We start from the raw sequence: 17,638 nt of genomic DNA, 5'->3' as shown, positions 1-17,638 counted from the left end.
GGATATTACAACTGAACAACAGGTTTTATTTACAGAGATCGATATATATGTCAATATGCACTTTTTACTGCAAACTTAAGAAAATAACAAGAGAAATACAACTTAATCTCGGAGCAGAAATCATATAGTATAATAGATTATAAATATACACATTTATAGTGCTGAGAACTAATGCAAATGCTTAAGTACAATGCAATACATTTTATAAAATTATAAATACATAACATGTTGATCTGATCGGTCAAGATTGTGACACAAGATCATCTAAATGTGACACCTTTGACCCATTTCAAGATCCTCAAAAGGGACATAATATTTGATGTCATCTGTTGCATTGTAAAAGGTTTTAACCTATTTAAAAAAATTGTTTAAATGTAAAGTTTTGATTTAACGGTAAAGTTTGATTGTTGTCTTAAATTAAATATTTTGCCAAAATTACAACCTGCAGTGACAAGGTAATTGCACCTTTTAAACCACTTTCGATTGAAGAAAACTAAGTTTAAACTCTGCAACTGATAATCCATAAAAGCGAGTATAAATGACAAAAATTATTGTGACGAGTTGAATGGAAACATTTAACAAAATGTTTGAACAATAATTACATTTTCAATGGTGTGGATCAAAAACAGTAAATACTGCTTTTGGTTACTTTTCTGATTTAGGATACATTTTTTTAAAGGAAAAGTCTTGTAAGTAAAACAAACCATTAGATTCATTTTATTAATTTATTCAGTCAGATTTATTAACATAATATACTGGGTAATGTACAGAAGTGTCCATTTTCCTCTCGCTCTGATATTCCAGGAGAGGGCAGCATTTGTCTACTTCTGAACACAGATTCAGGACAGGGCTGGACATGCTTTATGTTGCTGTATAAATTTAAATATGAGAACCTGAAGAGGCGGTCTTCCCCAGAGCCTTGGGTTCTTCCCAAGGACACATAAGGGTCTTTTTTTTCTCTTTAAAGCTTCTTTAGAACAATATGCATCATGAAAGTCTATATTCAAACAAATTGAACTTGAAATTAGTAGGGTGGATGAGTGTTCTACAAACAGCTTTTTATTTCTGATACACTGTTCTGTGACTGCGACTCTACAAAAGACTATATTTACACAATTACACGGTGAATTTTTTTTACATATACAAACAAATAGAAAACTTTTTTAATTCAATAATATTTTGTATTAAGAAAAAATGGTAACATTGTAAGTTAGTTATGCATTAACTAAAATTAACCAGCAATGACTTGTTGCTGTATAAATTTAAAGCAGACTGCTGCATTTTAATTTCGGCATTGATAGGGTTGACATAGAAATGCATAAAACAGATTAGAACGGTTACGGTAGAACCGTTACGACATGGCGGGATCACAGCATAAGCTCATTGTTTTGGTTCAGGAGAACTGTAAAAGGCGGCTGCTGTTCGTTTGTGGCGCTCGGTGACTGACGTCTGTCTACAACGCATGCATTGCCATACGGAACATGCTGATGACGTGTGATGTCTACGCGAGCAGGGTGTGCGGAGGTATGTTGACAGGCAGGTAGGAAATCTAAATCTAAGTGCAATGATTGGATGAACATTTTTTGGTCCTACTCTACCATTTTATGTTAGCTCATGTCCATTAAATAACAAGAATAACATATACAACATTTAGTTTTATGTATTAGTAAATGAAGTTAGTTCATGTTATCTAATGTAAAAGCAGATGTTTTTTTCATGATAAATTAGAGTAAGTAAATGAATCGCCTATTAATCAATTTTGTTTTATTTCTTTGCACACAATGACCCTAATCGTTAATTTTGAATGCCAAGATTAATAATGATATTTGTTAAGAATGTTTTTTTTTTATTGCACAAATGAATATAATTATTTATATCAATATTGTCACTGAAAGTTTGTTACCTATATTGAAATATGGCACTTATGGGATGTTTTCCCATAAATACCATAATGTTATTAATGAGTTAACAACAATTTCATTCATAATGGATTGTATTATCTAACAAGGAAGTACAGGTTTATTCTATTCCTTTTCCCACATTATAGACACCACTGTGAACTTACAGCATTTTCAGAGCATTTTATGTTCTTGTTTGACTCTTGTTTAGTTTTTTTGTACATCTTACAGCAAATAGAGTGTCTCACTGAAGGAACACATCTTTCCTTTATTTTAGAATTCACCTTCATCATTAGGTTTATTTTTTATTTCTTTATTTTGTCCGTTTTTCAGAGTGAGAGGGTCATTCTGAAGCATGTGTGCATTTCTGGCTAGTCTGTTCAACTCATACTGAAGTGACCTCTTCAAGGGGTCATATCAGGACAAATCACATTATCTTTGATCTTTTGAATCAAAACTCAAAACCTCCCCAGTCCAAAAAGACAATCTGTCGAAATTCAGCTAACAACGTAAGCACTGTTTCATTTCACACACCAAGTGTTCGCATAGAAGTCTTAAATGTACAGTAGCTAAAACAGGCCTTTTAAACCTGCGTGAAATGAAATTTCACACAGTTTATTTTCTAAACACATGTAATGAAACTATTTGTAAATAACTCACCCGTGTTTAATTATTTTTTTTAAGTTTTAATCTCGTTTAATTGAAGTCTTATAACTCGATCTTCTGGTATATATGAACAATAGACTTATCTCTGGTGATCAGACTTCTCCAATCATTTCGTCTGCTTCAACCCGCCTATTCCAGCTTGCCCACATCTCAAATCCAGTCATCAACCGATGTACAGGACCATGTTTTTTCTCTTCACTCAGACATACGTCACAATTCGGAAGATCTGTTGCTACTTCCATTTCATTGGAACTTTAAAATTCAGGATCAAAAAGAAGGTGAAAATGGTTTTAAAAACTAAACTCATTTTGGAGCAAGAAACCTTGACTAATATTGCATGTGGACCTCTCTTTAAATTATGAAAAATACAAGGACCCCTCTACAATGGCAGAGAAGCAAAGTTTTAGATGTTATATTTAGATAGGTTAATAGTCATAAATTAACATTTAAATATAAAGATTCATTTGAAAATCAGTCATTGTTAATTTTTTAGACATTACTGAACATGATAAATGAAGTAAAAGAGGCTCAGTTGTTTTTATTTGCAATAAATATTCAATTGCTCATAGAGCATTCTCATTTTGTGTTTTAAAAAAGAAAGGCAGTGAATGTATACTTAAAGTCTTTTGAAGTGAAAGACAGAGAGGTGATGAACAGTGATGTCATCTCAGGGTCAGATCCAGCTGAAAACAGGTGGGCGATGATGTCATGAGGAGACAAGGACATAATAATCCAAGGAAAGGCGAGCGGTGATGTCACATCCCAAGGAGCCGACCTGATCACCTGATTCTATGCAGTGTGTCTCTCTGAATGACCCGAGAGCATGATGCACAACATGTGGTGCGGTAGTATGAGTACACACACAAACGAGCCTGGACCACCACCACACAGTTATAGTACAAATCCCTGCAGGACTCGTCTACGGACAGAGACAAAGAGAAACATCTTAAAGGTACAGTTCACACAAAAAAGAAAGTTCTGTCATCATGATCATTCCTAACCTATATGGTTTTTTCTCCATCAAGTACAACATAATTTACTTTTTTTTTTTTTTTTTTTTAGTTTGATAGCTACAGTCTTCATTAACTTGTATACATCATATGGAAAAGAGCAATTTAACATTTAGCTTAAGATCTCCTTAATTGTTCCATGGAAGAAGAAAAATATGGGTTTGGAAAGAGCTGGGTAAAAATATAGATTTTGATTAATCATGATCTTCATTTACACAATACTGATGTTCATTGTTAAAGTCACGATGTAACGGAAGAAGCGACCGTTCTTCTCTATATTGGGATGTATAGCTATATGAAATGGATTATCAGAGGGGAAAAAAGTAGGGTGAGGACTGGATAAGAGCTTGCAGCGATTGTAAGAAAAGTTTAAGTTTTAGTATCTCTATTATGTGTCTCAATTTGATTTCGTTTTTGTTTTATTTCTATATAAATGTTACATTTTATTTCAGTTTAGATTTGGTAATTTTAGTACATCAACTTAAATGTATGCATTTATTTTATTTTAGTTAAATTAAATTAATTTTCATTTAAGTTTTTCATCTAATATTTATATTTTATTTTAATACAGTTTTATTTACTAGCTTTCATTTCCCCCCCAAAAATGTTTTAATAGTTTCAGCTTTAGGTAACAATAACAACACTGTAAAACAGAGAAGTTTAAAATAAGTCTGAAGCACTGGCCATAATAATGTATAGCATAAATTTATTTCTGCAATAAGAAGAATATGTAATCAAATGGAAGAAATAAATGATTCGGAATATATTCAAATCGATTCAAGAGCTTGTGAATCAGATTCAGATTGGGAAATCTGTATCGATACCCAGCCTTAGTTTGGAATGACATTTGGGTGATTAGATGGCAGAATTGTCATTTAGAGTGAGCGATTTGTTTAACAATACTAGATGAAGTACAAAGACAAATTATTTTAAATGAAGAAAGTGCCAGCTGTAGAAAAATCATACCAATCTGTGGCGTGCAGGTGTCTGTGTTACACTTCTCTTGATTTGCAGGTTCAAGGGCAGGATCACAGTCATGGCTTGTGGTCATTTCATCTTGCAAACAACGTACCTCCCTCACTCGAAAGCCTCCGTCGCAGGAACGAGAACACTGAGGTAGTTAAAAACATTCTTGTTAAACGAGTTGATTGAAACAGCTTGGTTGAAGTTGCACTGTGTGTGTGAGGAACTAACCGAGCTCCACTCCGTCATGTACCACTGCGCACCACAACTCTTCAAATAGCAGGTCTGTCCACTCGGAGGACGGGGCAGATGAGAGCAGCGCTCATCTGAGGTGACTTCTAATTGGACATTGTTTTGGACAACACAGACCACACCTCGACTCTGGGTACCATTGCCACATTCAGACGAGCACTGTTACACACACACACACACACATAAGCAAACAGGGTTTCAGTATTAGATCTGGGGTTTCTTCAGTAAATCAAAAACACTGAGTTACTAGTGCAGCTCAATTCCAATTACAACGACTCTTATGAGTCAGCTCTTTTAATGAATAGTTCAATAGGCAGACTTATTTAGTATTAAATTATATTATTATAGTATTTATTAATATTTTAATTACTGTCACCTCCATTTTTGAGCATAGATGTGAAAAGGCTTAAAGGGATAGTTCACCCAAAAATGAAAATTCTGTCATCATTTACTCACCCTCAAGTTGTTCCAAACATGTATGAACTTCTCTGTTATGTGGAACATGAAAAAAGATATTTTGAAGAATGTTTGTTACCAAACAGTTGTGAGGCATCCCAAGGTATTTTTTTTTTTTCATACTATGGAAGTCAATGGTGCCCCACAACTGATTGGTTACCGACATTCTTCTTAATATCTTATTTTGTGTTCAGCAGAAGAAAGAAATTCATACTGGTTTTGAACAACTTGAGGATGAGTGAATGAGGACATAATTGTCTTTTTTTTTGGGTGAACTATCCCTTTAAATTAACCTAAATTGCTGTAAATCTTGAATGCTTTGGAATCCAGACATAAGGTTGATCTCTTTTTAGAGAAAACACTCTCAGATTATTATAGGACAAAACAGTACTTAAACAAAACAATTTAAAAAATAGGGTCAAGAAAAGCACTTACACGGCTCTTTTAAAACAGATTGCAAAATACATTTAAAAGTATTCAAAGGTGGCAAAGACTTCAATTTAAGTACGTTTTGCAAGTCATTCCATAAAAGGAAGAAGCATCCATATAATTTACAAAATATTTTGAACTCTAAAACCGCTAGAAAATCAAAGCCAAATATTTAGTTGTGTTCCAAATTGAAAGTTTATCATCACAAAAATGGAGGTTCCTGTGAGCTTTTGAAAAGGCGCTATGCTAAAAATAGCCACTAAGTGACTCACACGCCATTGAAATTTTAATTGTGCATTCTCCTGTAACAAATTAATACATTTAATTACAAAACAGTGGTCAAATACAGAACTTTTAGTCTCCATATGTGATTTGATTTGTCAAGATTAGAAATAGATTTGACCATAAAATAATGCAGTACATTTTGTAAAATGTGAAACATGACACCGCTCACTAGGGGGAGGAGCCGGCTAAAAGGATTAAAAGTATGATTTCCATGTCCGATTTCAAAATATGAATGATATCTGATTTATAATGATTACTAAAATATTTGACAGGAAATAAACACAATTTAAAAACACTGGTATGGCCACGGGACACTGACAGTTTTTTTTAATTAACTTTTATTTTATATTTTTAGTTGTAATCTTTGTTTTAATTTTAGAACTTTTGTTGTGTGCTTTTATCATTTTTGTTTCTTTATACCTTTCATTTTATTTCAGTTTTAGCTTTAGTAATTTTAGCACTTCAACTAAACTTTCAGTTAGTTGACTTTTCTGCATGTGTGTGTCCATGCACCTGTCCCCAGGCTCCTGTGTACCATTCCAGTCGCTGTGAGCAGGGTCCCAGGTCACACGGCATGAGCTCGTCTGGTTTATCCTCATCATCGCAGTTGTCCAGTGGAAGTGAGTTGGTCTGACTCATCATACACACCACCGACCGGCTGCGACTTCCTTCCGCACAGTCTGCAGAGCACTGCAGAGAGATATAAACAGCTGTTTTAGAAGTGCTACTGGGAAATACTGAAGAAAAGCGCACGATTTCTCACCCTATCACTCCAGAGAGAATAGAACCAGCTGCTGGCACACACTCCTTTGTCACAGTTCTGCAGGTCCTGTGGGCGAAGCGCCATGTTGCATTCCTCATCAGAAACGATGTCACCCAGGTTATCCACACACACGACTTCTCTTCTGCGCTGACCTACTCCACACGGCACAGAGCACTGAGAGAGAGAGAGAGAGAGAGAGAGAGAGAGAGAGAGAGAGAGAGAGAGAGAGGTTTTCTCTGAGCACTTTGTATTGATGGCTATTGACCTCCAAAGACCATGATCTGTTAGGCCTAATATATTGTATATTGTGCAGATTATCATAAGCAAATATAATGTAAATAATAATTCCTCTTTTAAATCTTCTCTTCTTTTACACATCTACACTACCGTTTAAAAGTTTGGAGCCCATAAGGTTGTTTTTTAATGTTTTTGAAAGAAGTTCATTTATTTGATAAAAAAATACAGTAAAGACAGTAATATTGTGAATTTAATTTTATTTTGAAGCTGAATTTTCAGCATCATTACTCCAGTCTTCAGTGTCACATGATCTTTCAGAAATCAATCTAATGTGCTGATTTGATGCTTAAGAAACATTTATTATTATCAATATAAACAGTTGTGCTGCTTAATATTTTTGGTGTACGTGATAAATAGACATTTAAAAAGAACAGCATTTATTTGAAATATTTTTTTTTTGTAGCAATGTAAAAGATTTTACTGCCACTTTTGATTTATTTAGAGGATACTTGCTAAATAAAAGTAATTCAATTTTTTTGAAGAAAAAACTTCTTATTGACCCCAAACTTTTAAACTGTAGTGTAAGGGGAGAGCGAGGTAAGATGAGCCACCATCTGTGTTTAGGAAACTACAATTTTTGTTTCGTTTTTGTTGATAATGACAACTCTGTTAATGAGGTAATTTTTTCCTAATTAGGTGGTTATGGGACAAACTGAGACACATTTATTCAAGTCAATATTTCAATAGCCAGATGTTATAATATGTTATAGATGCGTTCTTTTAATTCCAGATGATAGATGATGTCGTGAAACACAGTTATGACTATTAGTTTAACCTCTGTCTCATTTCTTCTTGCTTCACGTACTAAAGTAAAAACTGGCTCATGTTACCCCACTCTCCCCTACACACAGACACATTCACAAACCTCTGTCCACTCTGAGCGGATCTGCCACTCACTGCAGATCTTGAGCTGGCACACAGTGGTCGTCTCTGGCACTTCTGTGTCGTCGCAGAGGCTGGCCGCCACGATGACTGTGCTATTGCCATGGTGTCCCTGCGTCTGCTGGCAAATCACCTGACGGTACTGGAAACCTGGACCACAGGTCTTACTGCACTCAGACCACTCCCCTACATCCCAACTACACACACACACACACACACACTGGTTGAAGGACAACTGCTTGGTTTCATTCACATGTGCTTCTCATTTGCACCATTTGAAAATCAAGTCCAAATGCCCATATGGACAGTTTTTAAGTGTGCTATTAGTTGACTGTGTTTAAAACTAAAAATAAGCATATTTTAAGTGTATACACATTTTTATGTAAGATACAAAATTATACAAAAGTAAGTATACTTGGCTTAGACTGACATGTATACAGAAAAGTTTAAGTACATTTGTCATATAATTGTACTTCATTAAGAAAAGTATGATTAAGTAATAAGTATTCTAAGTATATTTGGCAAGTAGTTGTGACGATACCAAGATACATGTAAAGTAGGACTTGATTATAATTTTAACTGTAGTGTGTTAGGCCTATGTGATAGGCTTATTTAAGTATATATATTTAAAATGTATTAATATAATATACTTCAGTGACTGACTAACTAAATAATCTTGAACTAACTTTAGTGCTGTTTTTCTTTGTCTGCAGTAAAAGATGTTCACTCACAAGGCTGGACAAGGCTGCGATTGACACTCTTCTACCTGGGGGCCAGAATGACTGGTGTAGCTACAGAGATCTCCCGGTACAGTGGTTTGAGTGGCCCTTTCCACACAGCTGAACACAACTTGACGACTGCCTGATAAACACACCAGACAAACAGATTAAACAGAGACAGACAGGACAAACATTGTCTTACAAGTTCAGTGTCTGCGGCTAGTAGAATACCAATCTATTTTGGTTTTATTCGCAAGCACAAAAGTATGGTTACTCTGGATTTGATTTAGATTTTTAAACAGTGAGGACATTATAAAACCTCTGCAATGGCCTGGAATGCGTGAATGGTGTGTGTGTATGTGTGTGTCACTACATTCAAATTCAGAACACTATTCATTAGGCAACACAACAGTGTGTTTATATATCTCAGGGCCAAAATAATTATTTTCTAGTTCTGTCTTACACATATTCTAGGAATCTTTTAAGAGACAATTGGGTTTACCCAGACCAAATTTAAAAGAAGAAAGGACCACAAATGTGCATTAATGTACGGACTAACAACAAAACTACCTGTTCCACAGGTGGCACTGCAGGGTGTTGTTTTCATGGCAACCCAGCTGTATTGAGGAACTGGTTCCGGGGTTATAGGGTCCAAAGGAACTTGGTTAGGATGAGGGCTGCCCATTGAGCTTTCACCGTCACTATTCTCAGGATCAGGAAACATTCCATGACTCTCTACTGGAGGATGAGAGAGGGGGTAAGAAGACAGAAAGAAAGGTGAAAGATGGTTGCTTAAGATAAAAAAAAAAAAAAACATTTTTAATACAGCATATAAAATGTCCCTATTACCTAGCAGATAAAAACCCTTAAAAAAATTATATGTACAAGCATGGAAACAGTTATATTAATCTAAAAACCTTGTTAACATCTTGTTTTTATAATTGTGAATCAAAACTCTTTGTTTTTGAAAGTTTGTTTTTCTCACCAAGGCTGTGTATGTAATCAAAAATACAGTAAAAACAGTAATATGAAATATTACAATTTTCAGAAGCCATTACTCCAATCTTCAGTCACATGATCCGTCAGAAATCATTCTAATATGCTGATTTGGTGCTCAATAAACATTTCCTATTATTATCAATGTTGAAAACAGTTCATGAGAAAAGCATTTTTTTTTTTTTTTTTTTTTTTAACAATGTAAAAGTGTTTACTCTCACTTTTGATCAATTAAATGTGTCCTTCCCTGCTGAATAAAAAATCTTTATTTAAAAAAAATCTTTATAGTGTACTCCATATGTGCATTAGTATAATATAAAATTATACATTGAAATACTTACCCAGAGGAAGTACACTAGAATCAGAATAGGCATCTGAGTAAGTGTCAGTGATGGGGTCTTTGGGTAGAATGTATTCATAATACACTGTTGGATTGGGCTGTTGATAAATCACCTGAAAAATAGGGAGTTTAAAACAAAAAATCCACAGTCTTACACACTATTCATATGGACTTAATCAGAAGCCTTTGTTATCAGAAAAACAAACTTCCTAACTTTCTAAAACAATACATCACACTGTAAGGAAAATGAGCCAAAACGGAAAGGGTACTAGTCATTTTATGTAGAACATTATCAATTGAATTTTCTTTAACCCTTAAACACAGCACAATGCAACGTGTAATACAAAATACAGATGGAAAAAAATCGATACAGAAACTTCCTTTGTATTAACGCAATACTGTTCCTTATTTTAACACACTGTTCTTAGAGTGTAGATTATCTGCCACACTAAGCCGCTTTCTATATATGTATCTTTAATCGAGGCAGTTTTGTGATATCATACAGTAGGAGTGGTCTCTCACAAAGAGATGCAGCTCCTGATTGGTTGGGCCAGGAGCAGTGATGGATTCTCCCGCTCTGCTGCGGATCTCATTGGGCCGCTTGTATGCGAGCTGAGTACCCACAGCATAGAAATATCCTGGCCTGTCGATTACCCAGTCACCATTTATCACTGATTCACCACTCGCTGTCCTGAGAGCTTGAAGAAAGAGAGAAAGGGGGGGGGAAAGATTATGGATGGAAGAAGGACAACATGGTTCCGTAACACATATTAACCTTTATGGGATAAACCAGGTCACACCAGCTGGCGTCTGGAATGTGGTAGCTGTTATTCTGCTGGTCCACAGTGGGCTACCAGCTTGGACTATTTAGAAGTAAAACCAGTTACCACCTTAAGATATGGCACTTTGAAGAATAGGGTATAATAGGGCCTGAAATGCTTAATAACTGTCAGTGAAAGAAGCAATATACAGTCAAACCAAAAATTATTCAGACACCAGATATTTTTATTATTTTTTTATTTATTTTTTTACTAGTGGGTGCAGGACACTATAGTTCATTTATGTAAGTGATGATAGCAAAATGAAGTAAACTGTGACATCATATAGCTACCCAAAAATTCTTCATACCGTGGACTACCAGTAATTTAATTGCTAATGCGACCTTTTTACACCACAGACTGAACAAAATTAAGCATTGCTTGGTAATTGGTTGACCTAAATTGGTATCATCTAATTGTGTACTTAAATTAAACAGCTGACAGCTATTCAGCCTAATTCATTTGTGAGGCAGTCTAATAGAAGGATGAGCCAAAACCAGTGAAATATCAACTGATTTGATAACTCTGAGTTCTTGTCATATTTTATTACCATTTTCTAAACTATAACGAATAAACTGTGATAATGTGAGAAATGTTGAAGGTGTCCGAATAAATTTTGGTTTGACTGTATATATATATATATATATATGAGGCTTGCTTCCAAAATTTGGGACATGTCTACATACAGTTTAAAAACATGATTTGTTTCACCAACAAACATTAAATATTCAAAATTGATAAATATGTATACTGCACCAGAAGTGGGGTTACAGGTTTTTGCCTAAATTAAGCTGTATTGGAACCAAATGTTGATTTGTAGTTATTGATAAACCAATTAGGTTTTTGTTCTGTTCAAAAGTTTGGGGTTGGTAAGATTTCATTTATTTATTTTGAAGGAAGTTAATACTTTTATTCAGCAAGTATGCATTTAATGGATCAAAAGTGACAGTGAAGAAATTTAAAATGTTACAAAAGACTTCTATTTATGCCGTTCTTTTCAACTTTCTATTCATCAAAAAAAAAATTAATCACTGATTTCTGAAGGATCATGTGACATTGGAGACTGGAGTGATGATGCTGATAATTCAGCTTTGCTATCACAGGAATAAATCAAATGTAAAAGAAAAATGTTTTAAAAAAAAGAAATTTTTCACAATATTACAGTTTTTTAAATTGAATTCTGTCAATGCTGCCTTGTGAGAGAGACTTCTTTAAAAAAAAAGTAAAAAAAAAAATACTACCAACCCCAAAATATTTGAATTATTTGATTAATAATTTTGTCTAAAATGGTTGTGCACATCAAATACAGTCAGAGGTGGGAGTAAGTCACACATGTGCAAGTCACAAGCAAGTCTCAAGTCTTTAACCTTCAAGTCTCAAGCAAGTCCAAGTCAATTTTGCGAAAAGCAAGTCAAGTCAAGTCAAGTCACTGCTTTATGTCAAGCAAGTCAAGTCAAGTCGTAGCTTGGGTCACAAGTCACTGGCAAGTCATACAAACGTTTGATGATTTCACTGAATTTATATATTAAAATAAGTTAAAACTACAGAGGTTGTGGACGATGGTTTTATTTGCAACATTTTTTTTTAAATATGCATTTCCACAGAGGCCTACAGCTGAGTGGTTACTACAATAAAAATCTAAAAAATAAAAAATAAATAATATTTCAAACTACATAGCCTAAAATGTAAATGTAACTGAAATTAGGCCAACATTAAAGCATGAAAAAATAAATATGCCTCAAACATTGCAGAAGACCATTAAAAGGTCAAAAGTATAATGGTTCCTATGCCACCAAATGGTATTCTTCAAACTGGCATCCCCTTTATATAAGTTATATATTTTTAAATATGAAGTTAAATCCACCTAGGCTAATTATAAAAATAACTCATACTAGGGCAATTTTTCCACCACATTTTGAATTTTGGGTGCATATTAATTCTGCTGGCATTTTGCCCCTAAGTTTTAAGAGAAACATAAAACATGACAAAACATTAACATTTTTTATGTTGTTTTTTGTCATTGGACAGAACGAAATATTTGGCTTTAAAGCATGATTGGAAAGAAATGTGGCAAATGTTATACAAAACATATGCCATCATTATCATTTGAATATTGACAACATTAAGCTACATTTGAAAACATAATTGTGTATAAAGAGGCATGCTGTTTTGACCAATATTCTCTCTAGATTTAAAGATTTAGTTTTAAAGAAAGTCAAATTAACAAACAGGTTAAACAAGCCATAGCTTACTTTTAGACGTGGTGAATTAAGTTTGACTGTTCGAGGTTGTGATGGTCGTCCGATATCCCTTGCCAGTTATTATGCGTACAGCAAATCTTCTTGTATGAATATGGTCAATCAATTTTAGTCTTTATATCCAAAAAGAAACGATGCTGGGAGATGTTTTTGTATTTAGCGCGCTCACCGCGATGTGTGTTTTTTCTGTGCTTGTGCAGCGTCACGCAATCGCGCAGAATCTGATGACTGGCGTCAATGGTTCCGTTGCTTTCATTTTGTTCATCAATTGATGTTGCGATGATTTATATAAAAATGTAGGCCTATATCAAGTCATTCTCGAGTCATACAGGTCAAGTCAAGTCAAGTCTCGAGTCATTGGATCTCAAGTCAAAGTCAAGTCGAGTCATTTTCTTAATTTAGTCAAGCAAGTCTCAAGTCCTTAAATTTGCGACTCGAGTCTGACTCGAGTCAAGTCATGTGACTCGAGTCCCCCATCTCTGAATACAGTCAATGCTAAAATTTGATTATAAATGAACAGAATGAGATTATTTATTTGTATTCTCACCTGCCAGTTTTTTTATCTAACATATATTTCTCAGAGCACACACACACACGTCTCGAAACACTAAATTGCACCCTGTTTGAGGAACGTGCCATGATAATGAACCTGAAGTAAATTAAAAACAAGAGCCGGCAGGAATTCAGTCCCATTACCTAAGTAGTTCCTGGTCTTCTGTGTTTCCTGTATTTTGATTCGTTGAGCTCCAGAGGGGATGTCCAGGATCTTGTGGTAACCAACAGAGAGCACAGAAAGAAAGAGTGTCCCACTGAACAGCTCACACGAGCTCCCATCCCCTGCGCACACACCACACACATCCACCTGGAAACCCTCACAGACCTGCACGAGAACAACACACACACACACACACACACACACGAATCAACCTTCAGACCTGAGTAATGACTTCACACAGATGAAAACAGGGATTTCACCACTTCAAATGGGAGACTATCTGGGCAGATGTTTGCTTGAGATCGTATTAATAAAAAGATTAAAATCAAAATTGAACGGCTAAGATGATTCGATTTCAGAAAATTCATCAACGTTGTCTTATCTGGCAAGAGTTAATCAAAAAAAGCAAACATGTAGTTCTTCAAAAGGGCATTGCTGTCTTTCACTGAAAATGCACTCACACTGAGCTGTATTTATGCCAGTAAAAATGCTTTCAGTCATTTATAATTTATATGTAAATTAGACTCAAAGCACATGAGTGCATATTTTACGAAAGTTTTAGGTAACACTTTACATTACGTAACATTTGTTAATGCATTAACAAATAATGAGCAATACATTTTTTGTTCATCTTTGTTAACTAAAAATACAACTTTTTATACACTTTCTTCACAGTTTTAGTATACTGACCATGTAAACATCAAATTCAATATTCACCCATGCTCGCAGATGAACAAAGATAAATACAGAAAAAAAAAAACCCAGATCAATGAAGAGAGAGATTGCTTGTGTTTGAGATTTACAGATTTGTAAACACTGCTACTATAATCGCAATGATTCAATGTAAACCGTTTCCTAAAACTTTTTCATTCAAACCATCATCAGTCCCTCTTAGCATAACACAATAATGTGAAACATACACACACACACACACTTTATGGTCAGACAAGGACCACATCGTTTCATGATTCAAAATTACTCACTGCAAGCCATCTAATGCTTAAACAAACTGCTTTTATTGTAAGTTCCAAAGAATCTATAAGAACTGGGATTGATTAAGACTATGAAAAAAACACCTTTTCTCCCAGTTTGTCAGACTTACAATAAGAAACAGGCTTAGTTTTAAGAATATCATACTTGACAGACTGGAAAAATTCTGCTTCCTGACACCAAAACACACACAGTTTTGTTTTTCTATCATAGTGGGGACTTTCCAGTGACTTCTTTTGTTTTTACTCTGAGTCCATGATGTTTTCTATCCCCCAAACCTCAAATAAACCTTTCGGCATTTTTTTTTTTAACAATGTTATTAATGTGTTATTTAGTATGTTTACTAAGCCATTTTCCTCGTGGGGACCTTTGACTGATCCCCACAGTAGAGGTGATTTGGGGTTTTACTATTCCTATGGGGACATTTCTTCCCTACAATGAAGACAAAACCTGACCCCAGAGCCCCACACACACACATCCGTACTGGATAGTTTTGCAATGTTTTGTCCCCAAGATGATCTTTACAAGAGCCATCAATGTTTGCTCCAGTGTTTACTATACTGGACTCAGGAGTTTATGAGTAATCTACTCACATTCTCACAGTACTCAATAGGTTAAGATTTTTTTTTTTTTTTATATATATAAAAATTATATATATTTATATATGTATTTAGACACTTAAAGATTTTTTTTCTCAATAATACTATATTACAGCATAATATAATATATCATTTAAAAAAAAAAAAATACATATAGGCCTATTTAAAAAAAAATCCTTTGCACTGCCACTGCATAGATAACATTTAGAAAAATACATAAAAAAACAAGTTTTTTTTATATATAAATTTTTTTTTTTTTTTTTTTTTTTTTTTTTATTAAACTTTCAGAAATGTAAACAGGTTGCTATAGGAACTGTAAGAGACAGTATTTTTTTCACAACTTAATTTTTTTTTTTTTATCTTTGTAAAGTATTTGCATTTTTGTAAACATGTGCATCCTTTTAAAATGCAGCAATATACTTTTTGGAAAAACCTTCTTGAAAATGGTATCACATTATGGTACTATACCAGAACATTTATCAAGTCAAGTCATATTTATGTAGATTTCAACCTATTAAATTGATAACTCGATGTAAATTTAGGAACTTAAAACTATAGATGTTGAATATTTCGAATTTTTTGTAAGTGCAGATTTATGTGGATTTCTACACCTAATTAAGTTTAAAGTATTCCAACACACTATAAGATATTGTTCTGCATAAACACTGTTTGTTACAGACGCTTGCATGCATTCTAGTTCTGCCGGCTGGAATCATTTGTTCGTTCTCTGCGGTTCTTACCTCTCCAGGGCCGCTGCTGAAGTCGTTGTCCCAGGGAACAGGCTCTGTGGGTGGGCACAGGAGGGAGAGCAAAAGGGTCATCAGGAGGAAACGCTGGATGAGCCTCCACTGGTGTCCGCTCCAGGTCGGCAGTTGCATCCCACAAGCCATGAGCAGAACAAGACAGTTAGTAAGTGTGTAAATGTGTGTGCATGTCCTGGTCTTAATGAGAAGTAATGCAGTGGCGCTGTCTCTGAATGGAGATGTGTGTTTGTGTGAGAGAAAGTTTTAGTGAAAGGGGGTTTCTCTCTTTTGGTATTTAAGTGTGTGTGTGTGTGTGTGTGTGTCTCACCCCCAGACAGCGAGTCACATACACACTGGCACACATCTCCCTCCTCTCCTCTTTCCACTCACCCCATTTTTTGTTCTTTCATAAGCAGCAAGGTTTCCTTCCAAGAAATCTCTCTGCATGTGAGAGAAGCTGTAAAATGCTTAGAATTACAATCACTTTCTGATGGACAGACACAGTCTCTCTATCTTTCTTTCTAACACTCAGGGAGGCTTATTCTGACCTAACCAGAACTAAATCAGAGAATTAGAGCAACACACACACAAAAAAAAAAAACTCTCCCTCTCCCTCTAAAAGCCACTAGAACAGAAAACAAATGTAAAACAGGCCCATTCTGTAATGCAGTCCACAGCCGTCTCTTTGCATACTTGAGTGTGTCTCGTGGTGTGTAATTTTGTAGTAATGAGGGTGTATGTCACTCGTGTCCAGATGGTAAGTGTGTTTTTCTATGACCTGCACACCTTCTGGAGGTCACATGAACTTCACCTCATCAAACAGGAGAGGAAAGGAGAATATCAAGACATCAGATCTAAAAGGAAAAACACAGAGAACGTTCAGAACTCTTGCACTGAAACAATCGGTCAGTTCTGTTCACAGAAAATATTTTCACGGACATAAACTACTGGAGCTCAGACTGACGCGGCAAAGGAATGTTTCTTGTGGCAGTGGTTTTGTGTTTCTTTATTCCAGGTCAATAATGCAAAGCGACTTACAGTTTTTCTTCATTGCAAACACATTAAAACGGATTCTATTAGCATAAAATCCCAGAGCATTACTTCAGCTCCCTAAACAAAGACACATTCTTCGAAACTTTAAACTCTATTCACCTGTTTTCACACATGGTCCATTTTTATTCCTTTTGTTTTTAATCTTCACAAAAATGTCCTCACGAACAGATTTCACCATGTTCTTTTTTTAGGAAACCCAAGCACTCAGTATGTCTCAGTTAACACGCATGCAAAAACGGTTCACATAAAAATCGAAATCGCAAAATCAAATTAGGGTGAGTATGTTTTGGAAGAGGCAGAGCGTTGAGGGACTGAGACCAAGAAGATAATGAAGGGACACAGTTGTCTCTGATGAAATCTATGTTCCTATGTCTCTGTGTTTCAAAATCACGATTGTTTTGAACCGTCAAAGTTTTGGGTGAATAGACTTTCAATAGAAAATATCTTCATTTGTGTTCTGAAGATGAACGAAAGTCCTAAAAAAAAATAATATATATAATTTGGGT

General features: G+C 34.9%; 1 protein-coding gene across 2 annotated transcripts; it reads right to left on the bottom strand.

The window, feature by feature from the left end:
• Nucleotides 1-1,248: 1,248 nt before the first annotated feature.
• On the bottom strand, nt 1,249-16,891 carry adamtsl7 (ADAMTS-like 7). 2 transcript variants are annotated; one of them, XM_084402272.1, is made up of 12 exons: nt 16,077-16,891; nt 13,729-13,912; nt 10,479-10,654; nt 9,958-10,069; nt 9,191-9,358; nt 8,633-8,762; nt 7,885-8,098; nt 6,723-6,896; nt 6,473-6,649; nt 4,769-4,948; nt 4,541-4,685; nt 1,249-3,483 (listed from the first exon to the last, which is right to left on the bottom strand). In XM_084402272.1, the coding sequence occupies exons 1-12, from the start codon at nt 16,224-16,226 to the stop codon at nt 3,344-3,346; spliced, it is 1,950 nt and encodes a 649-aa protein (XP_084258398.1). In that variant the 5' UTR covers nt 16,227-16,891; the 3' UTR covers nt 1,249-3,343. The 2 variants fall into 2 exon arrangements, with proteins under 2 accessions (XP_084258398.1, XP_084258399.1); XM_084402273.1 differs by having other exon boundaries at nt 9,191-9,355.
• Nucleotides 16,892-17,638: the final 747 nt, after the last annotated feature.

This window comes from Rutilus rutilus, assembly GCF_951802725.1.
Source record: "Rutilus rutilus genome assembly, chromosome: 2".
In the NCBI taxonomy this organism is placed as follows: Eukaryota; Metazoa; Chordata; class Actinopteri; order Cypriniformes; family Leuciscidae; genus Rutilus; species Rutilus rutilus.
The sequence above is the reverse complement of the archived record's forward strand: the minus strand, read 5'-3'. Positions and strand labels throughout refer to the sequence as shown.

Excerpts from the sequence above, each read along its gene's own strand:
- adamtsl7 (XM_084402272.1), bottom strand. The coding sequence starts at position 16,226 with ATGGCTTGTGGGATGCAACTGCCGACCTGGAGCGGACACCAGTGGAGG. Across the intron at positions 6,897-7,884 it reads TCCGCTCAGAGTGGACAGAG|TGCTCTGTGCCGTGTGGAGT; the intron begins GTTTGTGAATGT and ends TCTCTCTCTCAG. Across the intron at positions 4,686-4,768 it reads ACATGACGGAGTGGAGCTCG|TGTTCTCGTTCCTGCGACGG; the intron begins GTTAGTTCCTCA and ends TAACTACCTCAG.